The sequence below is a fragment of the Pseudopodoces humilis genome, chromosome 3, assembly GCF_049639895.1.
Source record: "Pseudopodoces humilis isolate 2021_Gansu_Grassland_sample_001 chromosome 3, ASM4963989v1, whole genome shotgun sequence".
NCBI classification, from domain to species: Eukaryota; Metazoa; Chordata; class Aves; order Passeriformes; family Paridae; genus Pseudopodoces; species Pseudopodoces humilis.
The window spans coordinates 79,407,842-79,425,592 of NC_142202.1; the positions used below are offsets into that span (position 1 = coordinate 79,407,842).

The 17,751-nt window shown below is 38.7% G+C and overlaps 1 protein-coding gene across 6 annotated transcripts in view; it reads left to right on the forward strand.

Moving 5' to 3' along the window:
* Positions 1–411: 411 nt before the first annotated feature.
* The window catches only part of SNX14 (sorting nexin 14), a 44,501-nt gene continuing 27,161 nt past the window's right edge, over positions 412–17,751 (forward strand). For 2 of the 6 annotated variants that reach the window (XM_014263610.2, XM_088053717.1), the window contains exons 1-7: positions 415–563; positions 647–767; positions 1,600–1,673; positions 1,786–1,864; positions 8,453–8,496; positions 13,019–13,106; positions 16,710–16,794. In XM_014263610.2, the coding sequence (XP_014119085.2) occupies positions 424–563; positions 647–767; positions 1,600–1,673; positions 1,786–1,864; positions 8,453–8,496; positions 13,019–13,106; positions 16,710–16,794 (631 nt within the window). In that variant the 5' untranslated portion in view covers positions 415–423. Of the gene's footprint in view, positions 564–646; positions 768–1,123; positions 1,142–1,596; positions 1,674–1,785; positions 1,865–8,452; positions 8,497–13,018; positions 13,107–16,709; positions 16,795–17,751 lie in introns of those variants that run through there. The other 4 variants (XM_005518177.3, XM_005518178.2, XM_088053719.1 and 1 more) reach the window with 4 other exon arrangements.

Here is a 17,751-nt window from a genome sequence, read left to right on the forward strand (position 1 = left end):
CATTTCCTACCCTGTTCCTTTTCTTTACAGCCAATTACGAAACTTTGAGTGGTGTTTATAGAGTCTTAGTGTCCCGGTCACTGAATGATTTAGTTCAGTCATCATCCAAATACAGAGCATTTAATCAGACGTAGCCCTTTCTGGCCGCTTGGCGCTGGGAACCCCTTGTTGTCCAGAACCCAAGTACTTATAACTAGGTAAGCCTGCTGTCACCAGAGACCTTCTATTTCCAGCGCTTAGCACACTAGGTGACGCGGCACAGCTGCCCGTGCCGCGCCGGCCCTCAGGCCCCCGCCCGCTCCCGCCGCCCGGCCCCGCCCGCGGCCCGTGACGCGCGCCCGGCGCGGAAGCGGCGCCGCCATCAGCGGGCGCCGGCAGCGGAAGGGGCCCCGCCTCCCGCCCGGACGGCGCGGAGCGGCCGCCATGGGGGGGGTGCGGGCGGCCGGGCGGCGGCTGCTGCGGCGGCTGCGGGGCCCCGGGGGGCTGCGGGAGACCTGCCGGCAGTCCCCGCTCTTCTGCTGCCTCCTCCTGGGGCTGGGCACCGCCACCCTCCTCCTCAACCGGTAACCGGGCGGGCGGGGGAGCCGGGCGCGGGCGGCGCGGCGCCTTCTCACGCAGCGGCTTTTCCTTCCCCTGTGTCTGTAAGGTATCTTCATGTTTTGATGATCTTCTGGTCGTTCGTGGCTGGAGTCGTCACCTTCTACTGCTCATTGGGACCGGATTCCCTCCTGCCCAATATTCTGTTCACAATAAAATATAAGCCCAAGGTAAAGATGTTTGTGAAGAGTCTTGTGCTTCCTTGAAATATGATAAGAATTTATACGGAGTAGCAATTATTTTCTAATCCTAGCTGCTTTCAGAAATACTATCCATCAATACGGCTCGTATACTCCTGCTGACAGGTGTGGCAAATAAATGATGATTAAGAGTTTGAATTCTTACCGTGTTTCTGCATAGTCCCATCAGATCCACGTATGGCTGCAAGGCTGCTTGTTGGAGTGTCCATGGATGGGTGATGTTTCCAGCTTCCCTCATTGTACATTTTGACCATTTGCGTAGCAAGCAGTGGAGAAATTATGTTGTTGTCTGCGTCTTTAATGGGGCTTTTTCTTTTCTAAAGATGCCCTCCTTCTGACCAATGGTGAGTCTTCTGTGCTCACTGTAATCAAAATTCTCTAAGCCGTACTGCACTTGAAAAAGAAAACTGTTCCCAAAGTAAATTGTTCTTTTCTAGCTTAAAACTGTTCAGTGTAGAATTTCATAGGGCTAAAAAGGTATAGTTGCAGTAGTTCAAGGCTATGTGTAAGGGAGAGAAGCCATCTGGTTGATTACTAGACTGAATAATGTACAAGGAGATGAGTGGAGATGTGAGAGGATATATGTATCCTCTCACTTTGTTTTAGGTGAAGCAATTTTTCTTTTTTGTCGGGCTGTGTTTCATATCATGCCTTGTTACCTTGTTTTCCTGTTGGAAGAGCAAGTTTGTCTTTATTCAGATCTCTGTAATAGGATGCTCTTAAAGGAAATTTCACAAATGTGTTGGTATATTAATAGAGTCATCATCTTGGAGAATGTAAACTTGCCTAAATCTCTTAGCAGCTGGAATTGCCGGAGCTGTTTCCCCATGGTCACAGTTGTGCTGTATGTGGCAAGGTCAAATGCAAGAGGCACAGGTAAATTACATATGTGGCACTGGTAAGCTTAGTACTGTTGCCATTTTGCACCTCACAGTAGGAAACTGTCAATTGCACAGTTTTACATAAACTTCTCCATGCTCTCCTCCAGACCTACTTTGCTTCTGGAAAACTATCAGCCATGGCTGGATCTGAAAGTGCCTTCCAAGGTTGATGCGTCGCTTTCGGAGGTAATTGGTACATTGTGTCTTTAGTACATTAAAATTCTGTGGGTTTCTATTACGTGTCTTTGAAAATTTTTGCTTCTGTTTCAGAGGTATTTCACATGTACCTCGCAGGTATTTTAACTTTTTCAAGTGGAAATCAAATCAAAAGAAGGTTTGCTGGGAGCAGGGAGCCAAGGTGGCCTGCTTTTAAACATGGACTGCTTGTGTAGCAGTGTACCTAGAACATACAAGAAATGTCTGTGTAAACTGGGAAAAATAATGGAAAGAACAGTTACAATTGAATGTGTCTGAGTCTTTAAAAAAAGGTTAAAGATTTCAGCCTGCTTAGCTTCTTGGGGTTGAGGGTAAAAGATGATTTGCTCCAACTTCTGTTCTGTGATGAAGATGGTAATTTGGTGGTAGGGAGCCTACAAGAAAGGTGGGAAGAAGCTATTACAAGAGCATGGGGGAAGACAAGGAGAATTTGATTCAAACTGATAGATTAGATATTAAGAAGAGATTCTTTACTATGAGAGTGGTGTGGTGCTGGAACAGGTTGCCCTGTCCCTGCAAGTGTTTAAGGCCAGGTGGGATGGATCAACCTGGTCAAGTGGAAGGTGTCCCTGCCCATGGCAGAGGGTTGGAACTAGATCATCTTTGAAGTCCCTTCTAACCCAGACCATTCTATGAATCTATTTAAAATCATGAGACAAAGCTGTAACAAAATCTGTCTAAAAAAAGAAATTGCTGAAATTACTCAAAGAAGAATAATACAGGTATCTTTTTTAGTAAGACTGTAAATCAGGAATTTTGTTTTGTTATAATCTCTTTAAAAAGGAGCTGTTGGAAGAGCAGTTTTTCTTTGGGCTTGTTTTTTTGTCTATTTCCTTGATTAGTAATTGATGAAATATATTAGGAGCTAAACAGATAAACTTTGTGTTTTTTTAAGCTAGGAAAATACACAAGCATATACATAGCTTAATATCCATTTATTTAGAATTCCAGCTTTGGAGTTCTGTGGTAGGAGGTTGAACAACTGGCATGGCAGAAGTGAGAGGATTTTTGTGTGTCAGTTCTTGCAATTAACAGTATAGTGCATGAAGTCAAAGCCATGTGTGTCTGTGGTATAAGTTAACACTTTAGTTCAGCTCTGTGAGATGTTGTCCCAGGCATGGCCCACTGCAGGAGTGGGAGGAGATTGATAACCTTAAGGAAGGCATGGACAGTTGAGGAGTGCTTATTAAAAAGAACAGATAATAACTTGTTGACTTCCTCTTGTTTAATAAAGTGACTACTTCTGTGATTTCAGAAGTAAACAATTATTCTTTGAAAGTTACTTAATGTATTTTTTAAAATAAGTTTAAGTGTATTTATATGACGGTATTGCTGATTAGAATTTCTATAGACCCTTGCTTTAATAATAGAATGTAAAATAAATGTTTCTATGCATTTAGCATTTTTAGGATTTAGGGTACCAAATAGCTGTGGCAGTCTACCAAAGGATGTTGTAAATGCCGAAGAATTGGAAATTTTTTTGTTTGGCTTAAATGGGAATTTGATGCTGTAAAGGTTCTTTGTAGTATCTCTTTGTAAGAGATATGAGTAGATACCATAGTAATCTTCTTGGCATTTTGTATGTGATTGCTGTAGTTCAGCTTTTACCAAAATAGTGGCCTTTTCTTTGCTGTTACTTTTCACTTCAGTGGCATGTCCCAAGCCCTGCTTTGTTTAGCACTGCAGATGTGGGTTTTGTGTATCCACGCCCATACTTCTCATTCCTTTACCTCCTTTGTATGCTTAACTGCAGCAAGCTGGGGGTCACCCTCCTCAACCCAGCCTCCTCTAGGTTTGATGGACCCAAGCAAGTAGTCTGAGCCACCTTTTTTACCTGTGTTGAACAGACACTATTTGGGATGAGAAATCTCACTGCATGGTTCCTCATTGCAACTCTTCTCTACTGGTTAAAAGGGTAGAAAGGGTTCTGCCCACACCATATTCCTCTTGACCATCTGCTCTGAGGATGCAGCATGTAATGCTGGCCTGGAATTGGATAGCCTGCTTCAGGTTGGAAGGAGAGACTGCTCTTACTTTCTTTTGTGGGTTAGTCATACATTAGAGAGACGCTGATACCGTGTGAACTGAATTAAGGTTAATTAGATTCTAAAGGAGTGCGGAGTGCAGTCTGCTTCTAAAAAGCAGTTTCTTCAAATACTTGGAATAATTTGTGATTTTTTTTATTATGTTTTAATTTTTCTAGTTCTTTCTTTGCAGCTTGAAGAATTTTGGCAACATTCTGATTTCCAAATGTTTCTAATTTGAACCAGGTGTATAGCCTTTAAGCTTGTGTTTTCAAGTGCTTTCAGAATAATTTAATACACACTCAAATCAGAAATCCAAGTTTTCCTCACAAGTATGGATTTTTCTTTCTTGCATTGCAATGATAGTTTGTCTCAATTCGCAAATTCTTAGTCTTTTGCAGTCTTGTTTTAGTCTGTTCAGCTGCTGTGCGTGGTTTAGAAGAATAACAAAACCTGTGCCTGGACATTCCTCCCTGCATTTATGTTTGTTGATATAGTTGAATGCTAAACTGTCTCAACCATGCATCCATCAATATTTTATAATTTGGGCTGTATCCTGCACAAAAATAATGCAGTGACCTAAGTATAATTTTGTTTCTAGTTTCTAATCCATTTTGCATTATGTTTGTTTCTTCAGTGTTTTCTTTCTTTTTGAATTAGGGCACAATATCAGTTGGTTAGTTTTACATTGTGTATAATCCAGGTGCTACAGATTGATGAGGGAGATTTTAATCCTGTTGTTCTGTTAATGAACTTATCTTTTTCTCTACAATCTCATTTTTGCTATGTGAGGGGTGATTGCAAGTCGAATCTGTGGAAAGCTGCTCAGCTACTCTTGATCAGCATTGTGAAAAAAATGTCCCACTGGATCAAGGTGCAGCTGTCTTTTGATCTCACTTTTTTTTAATTCTTCTCAGGTTCTTGGCTCGATTATGAGACAAGGTTTTTTTTATTGTTTTCTAAAAGCAAGAAATAGACAAACACATGACAAGAAATCAGTTATTGCCTGAATGTGCTCTTAGCAAGTCCTGAACTCTTGCAGTAAGTAACACAGTGGACTGTATACTTTCTTGTTGGAATAGCTTGTTTTACCCCCAGGAAGTGGCCTCAGCTGTCAGGTGTTTTAAGCGTTTATAATTTTTATTGTAGGTTATGTATCAAATCCTTGCTCCTTTCTGTTCTAATTGGACCCAGTAGTTCTGACCTGCTACTGACTCAGTCATCACTCGTCTCTACAGTTCCTCCTCCTGACAATTGGGGTCAGTTGTGTGGCAGTCCCCAAAAAGCTTGTCTCAGCAGCAAACACTGACTAGCTTACAGTGCTGCAGTGCATGCTAGAAAATGATTTCTCTCTCTTTTTTTTATTATTTTTTTTTTATTGCTACCTGCTGCATTTGGTTTTACACTTGTAATCTCTTTCCAATTCAAAGCTGCCCACGCATAGTAAAACCAGTCATTTTGTAAAATGCTTGAAAAAATAGGTAGGCTTTGAATGAAGTTACTCATCATTTGTATTTAAAACTGGAGAATAATACTTTACAGACAAGGAAATGGCTTATCATTAGCTGTCATTCTTTGAGGTGTCCCATCCTGTTTATTGGAGTGTGTGAAGTGTGAGCAATTGTGCATGAATAATATTTTTGTTGTTGGTAGAATGGAAGTGGGTACACATGTCCTGCTTCCCTAGTGCTTTATGAAAGTGCAGTGGATGATGTGGCAGATTTTTTTTCTGTCCAGCAGAATTGCACTGAGAGTCTGGAATACTGATAGGGTTCAAGGAAAAACAGTATGGACTGCATGCCTTGAAATCCAGTTAGTGGCAGTCAATGGCTTATTACTTCTTGAATGCTTCTATTTTTGCAGTAGCGGTGATTTCACACAGTAGCTCTGCTTTAACTTCTGTGCAGCACCTTGGTGGAATGGAGCATCATACTTAACTGCCTCTGCCATGCCACGTGTTTAATTAATTTGCAAGTAGGGGTTGCCTTCTGTGTCCACACTTTTTTTATTAGGGCCATATAGATAATCTGAGTCCTAGTAGAACGTGTCTTGCCCTCTGATATCTTGACCAGTGATAAGTGGACTCCAGTGAAAAGTGCATTTTGAGTTAGTTGTCTGTCCCTGTACTTGCTGTTTCTGTGTCTTTGTCTAGTAGGATTATCTGCAGTGTTCTGTGGAAGCATAAAGAAAGCTTGCTCTTACAGTATGGCTGTGGAAGAGAAACACTGGCAAGTCTGTAAAATAATGGTTCAGCTGGCACTCAGTTACTACAATGTGGGATGAACCTGGAGGAGACTGTCTTCCACTTTTGAGTGGGAAGGGTCACCAGGTCTTGTACTTTTCTTTTACTTTTTGCTTATATAATAACCATGGGAAGATGAATCTCAGAACCACGTGTGTTTTGCTTAGGCAGCAGTAAGAATCAGATCGCTCACTGTTGGAAACAATTCTTCTAGTGCCCTCAGAGGCCTCTATATTGGACTAGAGAGGAGGAAAGGGCCAGTAAGTTATGTTAAGATCTGTTGAACTGAATTTCTAGTGTCACATTCATGGAAAGCTTGATAGACAGGCTCTCAGTTCAAAGGTAGTAATCATAAATGAAGAAAGCTGTTACAAGAGGAGTTCGTTGTATTCCCTTTGAATCTGCTGTCTTGTGCATGAAGGCTGTGCAAGTACACTTTCCACTCAGAGCAGAAGATGCTCTGCTGCTGTTGCTCCTGATGGGGAGGCACAGGGCAGAAGTGGAGAAAGAAGGAAAAGGGCCTCTTTAATAGATGGGTTCTTTTTTGCAAGGCACTTTTGCAAGTGCCTTCTGTAAGGGACTTCTGAAGAGTGCACTTTGAGCCTTGAAAGAGGTTTATTATGTTAGAAACTCAGCATGAACAAAAATAATGTCAGAACACCTGTGAGACTGAGGTTTCTTTGGATTAAATTGGTGGCTCATGTAGTGGAAGTTTTATGGAAGGCATCAGGGAAGTTGGTTTAAGTAGTCTAATAGACTGCTCTTAAGGTGAATGGCCTGTGATTGCTGACTGGAGCTGGATGTGATTTCCTTTCTATTGTCTGAAGATTAACTTCCATAGAAGGTTCTCTGGGATTTCTTAATCTCTTCTAGACTGGGAATTGAAGCATCTGTTGTCATTTCCCTCACCCTTCCACCCTGTTTATAAATGGAAATATGAGATTGCGGGGTGGGGATGACACAGGACAACATGATAAAACATTTAGCTTACCCATCCATTGTTAACACATGATGATGTTACAGTTTTGAGATCTATTACTGCTGTAGCACATAAGGGTAGGAGAAAAGACATTGATGACTTTGTGTGGTCTATAACATTGACATCTAACATTACCCCAAGCTGCAAATATCTCTTCAGAGAGAGAAGAAGAAAATCACTGAAGTGGAACAAGAGAAAATATCTTATCAAATCTGAGTATATGATATTCCTACTAGTGAAGACAGAAAAAGAGTATTCATGAGCTGTTCAGGTCTGAAGAGTTGAGAAGAATTAAAAAGGACATGTGTGTTTTTTATTGAGTATGCTTTTATAATCATGAGAGGATCAGAGGCATGTAGAGCCCTAAAGATAGTATAAATTTAGTAAGTCTTGAGTTCTTGCAGTGCATACTGTGTGAATGAGCGCAGCAGCAGATCTTGTATGAAGAGTAACACTTATTCTCATGAATGACACTTGTATATCAGCTGTTACATTCAGCTTTCCTTTCAAACAGACTGCACATTTTTCTTTGTTCACAGTGGCTTTGAAAAACCTTTCCTTCTATAGAACGCGGCAGAGCAGCCTCACATAGCAATGCATGTATTCTCTCATACTCCCCTCATCAGCATTGATGCCGTTGTGGACAAACAGATCACTAAAACACTGATTCAAATTAAGGGATAGGTTGCAGTGGGAGAAGGTAGTGTGGGTGCTATCTTGGGGCTCCAGTGAAGGAGGAGGAATCTTAAGAAAACTTCATCCTTCAGTCTCCTTCCTTGTTACAGGTGGCTTTCTTAGGAACTGCTTTTTATGACTCTTGCTCACTTCAAGAGTGGTGAGTGTACAGGATTGACTGTTCCACCTTGAAGGTGGAGGTTTGGGTGAAAAAGGATGGCGGTGTGTGTAAGTGTAGTATGTAAGTATGCCTGTGGGACGCTCCATGCTATGTCAGAGAAGAACAGGGACTGATCTGAAAAATTAGGCAAGGGCTGTTTAAGGGCTGATTACATTTTTTAAAGCATTTGCCTGACAGTGGCCACGGCACTGTGCTTCACATTACTGATAGTACTTGTGGCAGATGTTTCTTGTTGATACCTGATGAGACCATCACTTTGCTGTCACTTGCTCCAAGTACTGATTATGATGCAAAATGGTTAATCTAGCAACACAATCACAGCTTACACATTTTTATGTTTTATGATGTGTGAATTATGTCCTATGAGTTTTGAAAGGTGTTTGTGATGTTAACTCTTCTAACAGAGATTTATAGTAGACTGTTTATTTTGTGACATGGTTGTCTTTGTTCTGCACAGGTGCTTGAGTTGGTGCTGGAAAACTTTATTTATCCATGGTACAGGTACGAGCTTTACCTAGAAGTTACTATTTTTAATATCACAGATATTTGTCAACCTGTTTAAGAAGTTGTCACATGAAAATAAACATTTCTGTTTCCTTTGTGAAAGATAAAGTATACTTTTGAGTGCTATGAATCATTGTTTTATTGTCTCTTAGCAGAGTAGAACAGATCTTTTAATAGTTTAGTTGTAGTAGAGGTAATTCTGAAATTAGGATTTAATCCTAAAAACACTTTTAGATTGTCTGTTTTTATATGTTCATTTTGTGATACCTATTACTTGGAAGTAAACACAGACTGATGAAAATTTGTGTAAAAATTCAATCCATCATTACCTCTGAAATTTACATCCAGATTAGAAGCATATTTATCTATCACATTGCTTTAAAAAAATAAATAAATAACTTGGCAGGGTTTTAAAGAAAAGGTATTTCAAATACATATGGCAAACTTCTTGGAGATCATCTCATAATTTTCTGACTTTTAAGACTGTTGGTGATTATGTTGCGCTGAATAGAATAGTACTGTGTGAATAACTTTAAAATAGTGAATAAAGAAAACACTATGGCTGATTATTTTTTGGTTTTTTCTGTGTCTTTTATTTCTTTTTTTTTTCTTCCTTGTACTTTTATATATTAATTAGTGCTTTGCAGTACTAAATATTTCTAACAATGCTGGCATTAATGTGTTAAAACAATATCTTGCCTTAGTTCTGAATTTGACTTTTTCATTGGATAGAAATGTTCAATTTGTCCTAAAAAAAAGTATGATTTCTTTTATTTTTACTCTGTGTCATTCGGACTTTTTTCTGTCTCTCGGATCTAAAATCACACTTTGCCTCTTGGGATTTTGATTGTGGTCAATACCTTCATGTCTGACCTCTAACTTTGTGTGTTGAATATGCTGAAGTGTAAAACTTCTCTGCTGATGCAAACAGCAGAGGGAGCCTTAGCACCATGTGTTGTGAATGCAAGGAACCTCAAAGTTTTAAACTTCCAGACACAGAAAACTAGATCATGTTCTGTTGAGTTGTTGATAAAGTAACAAATGTAAGGCAACCATCTCCTGTATTGCATGTTTGGAAAAGACTTTTTTTCTTGGCTGGTGGATGATGTCTTCAATGTCTTTGTTATGGACCGACAAGGAAACTTGGCTTCCACCAATTGCCTACCTCTCTGACACCCAAGGCAGTGAAAGTCTGGACTATATCATCTGGTGGAGATAATAATTCACTATATGTATAATATACAGTTAGAAATAAAGAGTGAAATATACTTGGTATGAAGCCAACCCAGCCTACATTCTGCTCCATCTTGCCCTCTGGTGAGCAGTGTTCCTGCCCTAAGTTCTGCATGGCTGTCCCTCCAGATTTTGAACTAGTTCTGTAAATTCACACCATGCCGATCAAATCTAACAAGCTTTCAGTGAACCTGAAGTACTGGGAGTTCAGTGACTTACAGTGCATGCAGTGATGCCCAGGTAATTCTACAGGAAACAATTTGGTCCTGAAAGGCTTATTGGTTTAAGTTTAGCAGTAGTAATGTCAGATCTGATCCTATTTGGTCTAGACATTCAGGTGTTTCCAGCAGGGGTTGTGCAGGGAACTGTGTCAGTTTGAGAGCTGCCTTTTAGAGCTTGTCAGTTCTGACTTTTCCTACTCTAGCTGTACCCGCACTGTTGGAAAAGCTCACATCACCTGGGAAAGAGGATTCTTGCATACAGGACATGTTTGTTCTCTGAGCAAATAAACCTCACTCAGGTTAATTCTTCCAAGGCCTTTGCATCCACGCTGTCCTTATTTAGCAGCATGGCTGGGTAAGCACTGGCTGGCAATTCATACTTGACGGGTATGCTGGTAAAACATTTGGCTACATTCCTTTGCAAAGAAAAGTTTGTGCATAATTCCTTTTACTAGCTGCTCCACCTTTCACATGAAGGGATTTTGTGCAGAAGCAGCCTCTTTTTCAGTTTTTTTAATTTTTTTTTGTTTCATGTGCTGTGCCAACTGATGCAGTCTTGGATATTAGTGTTACCAGGATGTATCTCAGTCAGAAACCAGGGTAGTGTAACATTTACAGGGTGTGTTGAAAGATAAAATCATGCAAAATTAATCAAAAATTGATTGGTTAGGAATAAAAGTGCTATAAGCAGATAAAAGCTGGTTTATGCTTGTTTCATTAATAAACTGTAAGAATTTCTAATATTTTATTAGCGGGTCCTAAATTTGGACCACTTTAGGGGAATGAGGATTAGTGCTTCAAATCCAGTGAACTCTACTGAAATAGGTCATTATACCTGTGTGCATTTTTTTTTTTTTTATTTTTCAAAGTATTTATGCTGGTTATATTAAGATTTTTTTTTTCAACTGAATGAGAAGAATAGAGCATAGTTGTAAGTAATCCCAAGTTTGTAAAGTTACAAAACACAGGTCTGAGTCTATTGCTTATGCTGTACATCAAAACTATATAATACCTTGTTTTACAAACCTCATTTTAAATAGAGTTTGAAGTTTGAACGGGTGACTGTTCTTACTAAATATTTTTGGTCATTGATGGTACTGCAACTCCAGTTCTTTCAGATGAGGACAGAATTCAGTGATTACCACATTTTTGTAATGCATTGCTATGAAAACATTTTTCTTTGATGGTGACTAAACACAATGTTTTCACATATGGAGCTGCTTCTATTTTAAATGCAAGTAATGCAAGAAAAATCCAGAATTTTTGTTGAGTTACAAACGATAGCTTTACATTTTTATTAGCTTGCAACTTATTTTCTGCATCTTTTTGAAAAGAGTTAGCCAAGTTTTGTAAGAATAATTGACAGACAGAGGAAAAATATTACTTTGTTATTTGTATATGATTTTCATTTATCAGTGGATCCTGTAAGACTTTGCGTGCGATAGCAATTGGGGGTGTATCTCTCTTGAGACATTGGACTCTGTAACTGTTTACAATTAATATTCCTAAAGTTCTGGGAAAACACAGTCAGCTTTTAAAATGTTTCCAAGAGGGTTATTTGGACTTTCCCCTGTGTCACTAGAGATTTGACATTTTACAGGTTCATGATGTTTTTTCACCAGTCTTCAGTCTGTTGGTGATTAAAAGAATGTCTTTGCAAATCTATTGTGAGAATATGTGGCATAAAGTCGTGTCCAAGTAGAGCTAGCAAAGATACTGGTTATCCAAGTGTCAATAAAATAACAACTTCTTGGTCCAAATTACTTCATGTATCTTGTTGTCTGTCAAATGCTAGTAATACCGTAATACAGTTTGTTTGCTAATCCCTTGGCAATGCTAATCCCTTTGACAGTGTGGGTATTTTCTAACCATACTGCTTATAAAATGTCAGCTGCTGATCTTAAACCAAACTTTCCCCTACAGTGTTCTTATCTGCATGTGATTAGCTGTTGGAGGATGGCTGTACTTCTTGTGCCAAGCTGCTTTCTTTGAGGTGTTTTTTTCAGGCAATTAGTTACATACTTTGACTCTCAGATCACTGGTATCTCTAGTGTCTGTACCTGATTGTTCATCATCAACATGCCTTTGAATGTTCTATAACCCAGGCTAAAATCTCTTTAAAAGTTGGATGCTGAATACTGTAAAATGTTTTATGCATAATTTTTTAAAATTATTTTTAAATGTCCTGTTCTTGCTTGTAGTGTTGTTTTATAACACAAGTAATATTTCTACTTACTACACTCATTTATCACCAAAAAGTGTGGTGGCTCTTGCATATGATCATTAGGTAAAACTGGATGCAACTTCTTTTGTTCTGTCATTATTTTAGCTGTTGTACCTCAGTTTTACCAATATATTAGTCATGCTCTAAAGTTCATATTAATAACTTAGACTTTTGTTTTTTGCTTGCATTTTGTGGAATGCTGGCACGATGATCTCTTTTTCCACTCAGTTTAGTTGCAGTTTCTTCATCTAAGGCTTTGTGTATTTCCTGTTTTTGTTCAGTTTTCCGAAAAAGTCATGGAGTTACGTACTTTTCTTCTTGAATCACGTTTAATTATTTTTACCATGAATTTTCACTGAACACATTTTATTGCAGCAGATGGAAACTGGCAAGCCTCATTAAAAGTTTGGACGATATTTTGACATAGCAATTTGGAAATCTATTTAAATTCTTCTTTGTTTCCAAGCAGAAGCCACTTTAAATAATTTCAATTTCCTTTATACCATGGAGTTAGGATTTGTTTCCATATGTAGAAACTAGGTTAGATTTTATTCAGTCAAAATCATGCAGATAGTATATGAGAGCAGGAATTAGTGTATCATTGCAATTTTCTGATGTTTTTCTTAAGTGTTTTGTGCACAGACATTGTGGGAATGCTGTGTAATTTCCTCAGAAGACTTCTGACTCTCTGATAGCTTTTATTTCAGTTCATTCCAGCTGAAGTATCACTGTTGAATGTTCTTATTCTTATGTTTTTAACAGTGCCAAATGTATTGTGGTTGGATTAATAGAAACTTATTTTATTCTGTTTCCTCATATGCTATGCTTTGAAACACCACAGAAATATTACTGATGATGAGTCCTCAGTGGATGAACTGAGAGGGACACTACGGTTTTTTGCATCTGTCTTAGTTCGGAGAATTCACAAGGTAAGGTGACTTAAAGGTATTAGTGTTGGTTTTCCATCAGAGGTAATTGATATCCATCTCTAGTGAGTTCTTGATTTTATTTTTTTTTTAAATTGTGATTCCAAAGTCAGCCTTACAGTGTAGGTTGTTTCTAACTATCTAAGTTACTTCTTTGTGGTATCTACCCCATCTTTTTGGAGCTTATCCCCTTCCTAGTTGTAAACCATCTTGGAAGATTCATCTTTGGAAGTGTTCAGCGTTGTGTTGGATATGGCTTTGAGCAGCCCGTTCTAGAGAAAGATGTCCCTGCCATGGCAGGGAATTAGAATAAGTGATCTGTGAAGGTCCCTTGGTCAAACCTTTCCCCACTTGTTGCAAATGGGTCTATTTTTTACACCAGTGAAAGGCATTATGAAAACCTTGTGATCTTTTAGTTGTCTTTTGGTGACAGGTGGAAACCATTTTGAGAATTACTGAAAAAGACCTGTTAGAAAGTGGTGAGATGTGTTATAGCTTCTGCTTGCTTGTCTTCTGAAAATGCAAACAAGGCCCTTACATTGTCTGTAAAGAATAGGCTGACATTAGGTGACCATGTTACTGTAAGAATTAAAACAGATGTGGTTCTTATATTAATGCAATTCTTCAGGCGCATTTTGAGTGCTAAAGATTAAAAGATTTCATTTGCTGTGTTTAATACATTAGCACATACTTTTTTTGTATGTGCTTTCTTTTTAGCAGCACAGCTATTTCCTGGTAAAGTGCTTCGAGCCTGTTTCACAAGAACTGCTTCTAACTTTCTGGCAGTTCTAAGCAGAAAGGGTTGCTAACTCAATTTCCAGAATTAGTCAGTGCTGGCCTCTCTGTTGGAGTCACTACCATAAACATATGTCTTTTCCCCCCCTCCTTAGTAACAGCAGTATTTTTCTGAGCTACAAGTTTTTACCCTGTCATGACTTATTAACAGCTTGATTAGCTCCTTCTTACATATCAAATCCAAATGACTGTTTTGTTTACTCTAAATCAGGCATGTTGCTTTTTCAAGTGAACATGGGGGAAGATTAGGAAGTGTCCATGTAGCACAGACATTTTTTGGAGGTGTGAAAGTGGAATAAAGCTTCAAAGTGAAAATCTAGACCAAGGTCTTAAAATTTAATTTGGGGTAGTAATACATGCTGGTGTTAGTTGCGCTGTTCATGGATCCATTGTTGACTCAGAATATGACCATGTCTCCTGTATTGATCATGTAATAAGGCATTAACTGGGATATCTCAAGTGAGTTACAGCATCTTGGAGTGTTACTTTACTATCTCTGCCTTTGACAGTGAGGATTTCAATGCAGTATCTTCAGTTCTCTGTGTAGGCAGTATGTGCAACAAACACTCAAGACGTGCCAGTATTAAGCACTGTCAGGGGACCTACAAAATAAAGTTCATCACAGAAATGGGTATGTTGAGGAGAAATTAATCATCATCAGTTGAAAAATAAAATAGTTGTATACCTTTGCCAAGCAGCTGTACTCTGTTTTGGATTTATTATTAAATGCTTGAAAGCAATAGTTCTAGCTAATAGAGATAAAATGTTTAAATCGAGGAAGAACTGTGCAAGAAAACACAGGCTGTTTTTTCATTTTTTTGAGATTATATTTTTATATTTTTTTTGCCAAAGGATATTCTGTTTTTGAGTTGAGACCAAAAATTACAAATTGCTTTAATGAAAATAATGCTTTTTGTTTTCTGTTTAAAGCTTACTAGGTTGAAGCATGGTTGTTGAATGAAGTTACAGTCACTTTAGGCCAATCAGCTCTTAAATGTATGCTGAAATACTTCAAATCTGGATTTTGCTTGCTGTGGCCATTTCTGGACTGGTTATGGGTTTTGGAGGGAAAGAGAAGGGCTGCACCACGCTTTTGTATGACATGGTAGAGATAACCCTGCATGTGATTGAAGTTTTTGAAAATTCACAATATGTACTGCAGTGTTGATAATAATTTCCTTGGCTGTGCTCTTTGAGTTACCTCTGCAGGAAGAAACGCTACCCTATACTTATATGCCATAGGAAACTCTTAATTTCTAGAAATTACTGTTGGAATGTGAGGCACAAAGATAGGGTTTTCCATTGATAAGCAGAAGCTTGTCCTTTTGTGGTTGTAAATAGGAGCTGACCTTATTTTTAGGTAGATCCAAGCAATTGTACTGGCTTATTGGGGCTGGCCAGGTCAGGTCATAGCTGTGCACCTCAGATATTACAGGGGAGTGTGCAGGAATGTGTAATGTTCTCCTTGTATAATTGAATAAAAAGCACCAACTTTTCTCTCAGCTCTGGTGGCCTTTGCAGTTGCATTGTTTCTTTCATTGTCTGTCAAGATGCTGTATCGAGGAGGGATTCCTCATTAGCAAAGAAACTTGTTCAGAATTCTTAGATTTTGAACATTTACAGGTGTATGTTTTTGCATATCTGAGGTATCTCTTGTTTAAAGTAAAGAGTGTGCAAAGTATAAATCACTTTCTAGATGAGTTTCTGTGAAAACTGCTCCAGCTGATAAAGAATCCCTTGAAACTGTACAGGCTGGGGACTGACTGGCTTCAGGGAGAAGCTCTGCTCGCTGCAGAGAACCTGGCTCCGTAGTAGGCTGTGAGCTGAATATGAGCCGTCAGTGGCAGCTTAAAACACCAACAGCATCCTGGGCTTCTGTGATAGAAGCAGAGAAAATCAAGAAAAGTGATTAACAGCCTTCACTGCATGCTCTTTGGATGGCATCTAGGATACTAATCCAGTTTTGGGCTCCTCTTTACAAGAAGGTAGAGCAAGTTCAACCAAAGGGCCACCAAGATGACTGGGGCTGGAGGAGATGACTGTGTTCAACTCAGGAGGTTTTCAGCACCAGCTTGGATACAGCCTTGAGCACTGTCATCAGAGCCTGCTTGGAGCAGGGCTAAGACATCCCAAGGTCATTTGTGCCTGAATTGTTCTCCTTCCATTTTTGTAGCCACCTAAGAAAATAGAAATGCAGGACCCTAATACAATCCTTGATTAAATCATACATGTTTTTTGTTTGGCTTATGATCACATGGTTCTGGTTTTGGCACTAATGGTCTCTTGACTCTCTAAGTCAAATTCTGTTTTGGCTCTGCCATCACCTTAGGGGTGACATTTCTTTTCCCTGTGTGTAGGAAGGTTTGTCTTTGGTTTTAGTCCTTGTAGGCATGACTGCAGAGTGTCAAGGCACACAGATATTAGAAGCAGAGCATAGTTACCTTGAGCCTTTTGTTGGTGGTCAAATCTTCCCATAGAACTGGGCTTCATATACTGTTACTCAGAGGTCACACTGCCTTGCTATATTTATGTCAATGAAAGAATCATAATGGGAATGAGTTGACAATAAATACGTTAACAGTGTTGTTTATGGCATTTAGTTCTACTTGTTTTCCTATACCTTGGCAGAAGGATGAGGACACTGTCAGCTCACCTAGAGAATTTTGGATTGTTTCTTAATGGTTAATTTTATGGTTCAAACTGGAACGTATAAGCAAATTACTATGTTTGATGGTTGTCTATAATAAATTTTAGGGGGGTGGAAATAGAATAGTTTTGGTTTTATTTTGAAACTATTAAATTATTCTTTAGGTGGACATTCCAACGGTTATAACGAAGAAGATGCTCAAGGCAGCAATGAAACACGTTGAAGTAATAGCCAAGGCCAGGCAAAAAGGTAATGTCAAGACTTAATATGTTGTCAGTTTCAAAGGCCAAGTATGAATATTTTCCTTTATACGTGTTTTGAGATTATATTGCCTTATCTTTTTATCCTTATGGCCTCTTGTATTAAAAAATGAGGTCCTTTTGCATTTTTCTTCTGGTGGTTGCAAAGGCATATAGGGAAAAAGTTACAGTACTTATTTGTATTATCTATTTTGATTTTTATTGCCCTACAATCAAAATACTAGGTTTCTGTCTCTGTACAGAGGTGAACAGGAATCTGGGTTTTGACTATTCAGAGCAATCAAGATCATTTAGGAATGCTTCTTGAAGTTTTTCCTTTATATTCCAGATGAGCAGTTATAGATGAAAGGATTTGTACATCTGTGCCCTGTACCTCGTAGCTCTTATAGATAGAATGATTTCAAATCTGCATTAGTGAAGTTGTGATAAGTTGAAAAGTTAGGTTCATGTTTGTAAGCCATGGAGAGACTTTGAGCAGAAGCATATTTATTATCCAAGGTAAGAGTAACTTCACAAGCCCAATGTAAAAATTATATTTGAACTGCACATTGAAGAAATATTTGGAAACACTTGCTCTTGTTATTGTTATTTTTTCACTGGCTGTGTTCCACAGTACTCTATCTGCTAAATGTGGTTTCATTCAACTTTTAAGTGTAAATGTTTATTTTAACTGGAGTCATGAACTTTTCTTCTTTCCCTCCAAACGTCTGCTTGATATCCATAAATACATGCCATTGGTCCTGTGAGTAGTGTTAATGATTAAAATGAATAATGAAACATAGTGTAATCACGTTGGATGTCTTTCATGGCACAACAGCAATCTCAAGACAGCAGATAATCTTGCAGTGCTGTTTACGCCAAATTTCATGTTTCCTTTGATTTCTACCAAGGAGTTGGAAACACTTTTCTTTAGCAGCAAAGAACTGCTAAATGTAAAATGTATAGG